This window comes from Penaeus japonicus, unplaced genomic scaffold (genome assembly GCF_977035675.1).
Source record: "Penaeus japonicus unplaced genomic scaffold, GWHDUDI00000001_assembly GWHDUDI00000031, whole genome shotgun sequence".
Lineage (NCBI taxonomy): Eukaryota > Metazoa > Arthropoda > Malacostraca > Decapoda > Penaeidae > Penaeus > Penaeus japonicus.
In genome coordinates this window covers 29841722-29843777 of record NW_028234433.1, presented here as the reverse complement: position 1 = coordinate 29843777, position 2056 = coordinate 29841722, and the positions used below count along the sequence as shown (strand labels likewise).

The window sequence follows — 2056 nt, the reverse complement described above, 5'->3', positions numbered from 1 at the left end:
AATTTAATTCTACCTGCGATAGCGCCTGAAAGTGCACTCCCCAAATACCTTGGAATGATGTGCATAAAGGTCACTTAATCTTGATTTATGTGTTGCATCATCATTCAAGTGAATAATCACCTCGATTATATATTATGAGACGAAGCCATCGGCATAGAAATTATCCTAAGTGTGATATAGTGTTAAATACTTCTGCACATTATCATAAATCAGAAGTGAAGTTGGTCCGGCTTTGTCAGCTGGGCTATTTTGCTTGAGGGATAAGGTCACGGTTTGATTCTTATGTCGTTTGTTTGTAGAGGGAAACATGCACATACACACACATACACACACACAACCAAACACACACGCACATATACACACACATACTCATGCACAAACGAACACGGACACACACACAACCAAACACACACAGACACACACACATACACAAACGAACACACACATACACACACACACATACACACACACAAAAACAAACACACATATACAAAAATATGCATGCATGTTTTCAAAGTCACATTTCTGACACCATGGGCTATGATTATCATTCTTGGTTTTAAAATATTCTCATGATTTATGTCCTATGCAGTTGTTTATTACAGTGAGTGACTTATTCTAATACAAATCAATGTATCTAAGGCCAAAAGACAAACGTCACGAAAATATATATATGTGATTTGTGTAAAACATTTACGTAAAATATTAGAAATTTGGCTAAAACGATCTTTTCAGTTACGAGAATCTGAAAGAGTGAGTGAGTATGGTTGAGAGAGAGCTAAAGAGGAAATGAGAGAGAGAAAGAGATAGTGAGAGAGAAAGAGAAGAGCAGAGAGAGGAGAGGCGGGGGAGGGGAGGAGAGGGGAGTGAGGGACAGGGAGGGGAGGGGGAGAGGAGGGGGGTGAGAGAGGGAGGAGAGAGAGAGACGGAGGAGAGGGGATGGGTCGATGTAAGAGGTAGGAGCGCTGTTTGAGAGGAGGGAGAGTGGGGGGGGAAGTTCGGAGGAGGGGGACTGGGCGAGGGGCGAGAGTAGTGGGGAGGGGGAGGGGTGTGTTTGAGAGATGGATGGGGGGGGGACGAATGTAGTGGAGAGGAGAGAGGAGGAGATGGTGTCGGGGAAGGGGGGGAAGGGGAGGAGGGAGAGGGGGGGAGGGGTGAGAGAGAGGAGAGATGTATGGAGAGAGAGAGAGAGAGGAGAGAGATAAAGAGAGAGAGAAAGAGAGAGAGAGAGAGAGAGAGAGAGGAGAGATGAGAAAAGAGAGAAGAATGAAGAGGAGAGAGGAGACAGACGCGAGAGAGAGAGATGGATAGACAGAGGCGAGAGAGAGAGACGGATAGATAGAGGCGAGAAAGGGAGAGAGAGAAAGAGAGAGAGAGAGAGAGAGAGAGAGAGAGAGAGAGAGAGAGAGAGAGAGAGAGAGAGAGAGAGAGAGAGAGAGAGAGAGAGACAGAGAGAGAGAGAGAGATAGAGGAAGAGAAAAAAAAAGAGAAAAAAGATAGAAGCAGAAAAAGAGAACCAAACAAAGAAAAAAAATAAAGAAACAAAACAAAACAGAACCCTACATCGTGAAAAGCCACAGCTCAGTCCAAAAGGAAACCAAATTATCTCAATCGGACCCTCAGAAGATCAAAATACCATACGCGATCATAAAGACGACACAGAAAGCGAAAAGCGTAATCTTGGCTGTGAGCTCCAGCTGTTCCACGGTCATGCTCATTTTACATTTCATTCGTAGTAGAATGGGTTCCGTCTATTTCCCGCCGTCGTCCCGACCCGTCGCACCGTCTCCTCACGTCCCACGTCCCCCGTCCGTCGCCGCCGCCGTCCCGCGTCGCCGCTCCGGCGTCGGTTTGTCCTCGAGGAATCCGTTGACAGATTTGGGTCTCACGGTGAGTGTCTTGACCATTTCGTCTTGGTAAAGTCGGTTGTCAATAAGGATGTGGAAGATGATGACCAGGAAGGTGATTCCTACACAGAAGAGCAACCAGATATCGACCATTTTGAAGTAGGATGTGGTGGGTAGCGAGGAAGAGGCCTGAAAAGGGGGAATTATTT

General features: G+C 46.2%; 1 protein-coding gene across 1 annotated transcript in view; it reads right to left on the bottom strand.

Moving 5' to 3' along the window:
• Positions 1–1790: 1790 nt before the first annotated feature.
• Positions 1791–2056, bottom strand: part of LOC147468096 (uncharacterized) — a 6421-nt gene continuing 6155 nt past the window's right edge. The window contains exon 7 of the mRNA XM_086555462.1: positions 1791–2036. Within this exon, the coding sequence (XP_086411588.1) occupies positions 1791–2036 (246 nt within the window). The remainder of the gene's footprint in view (positions 2037–2056) is intronic.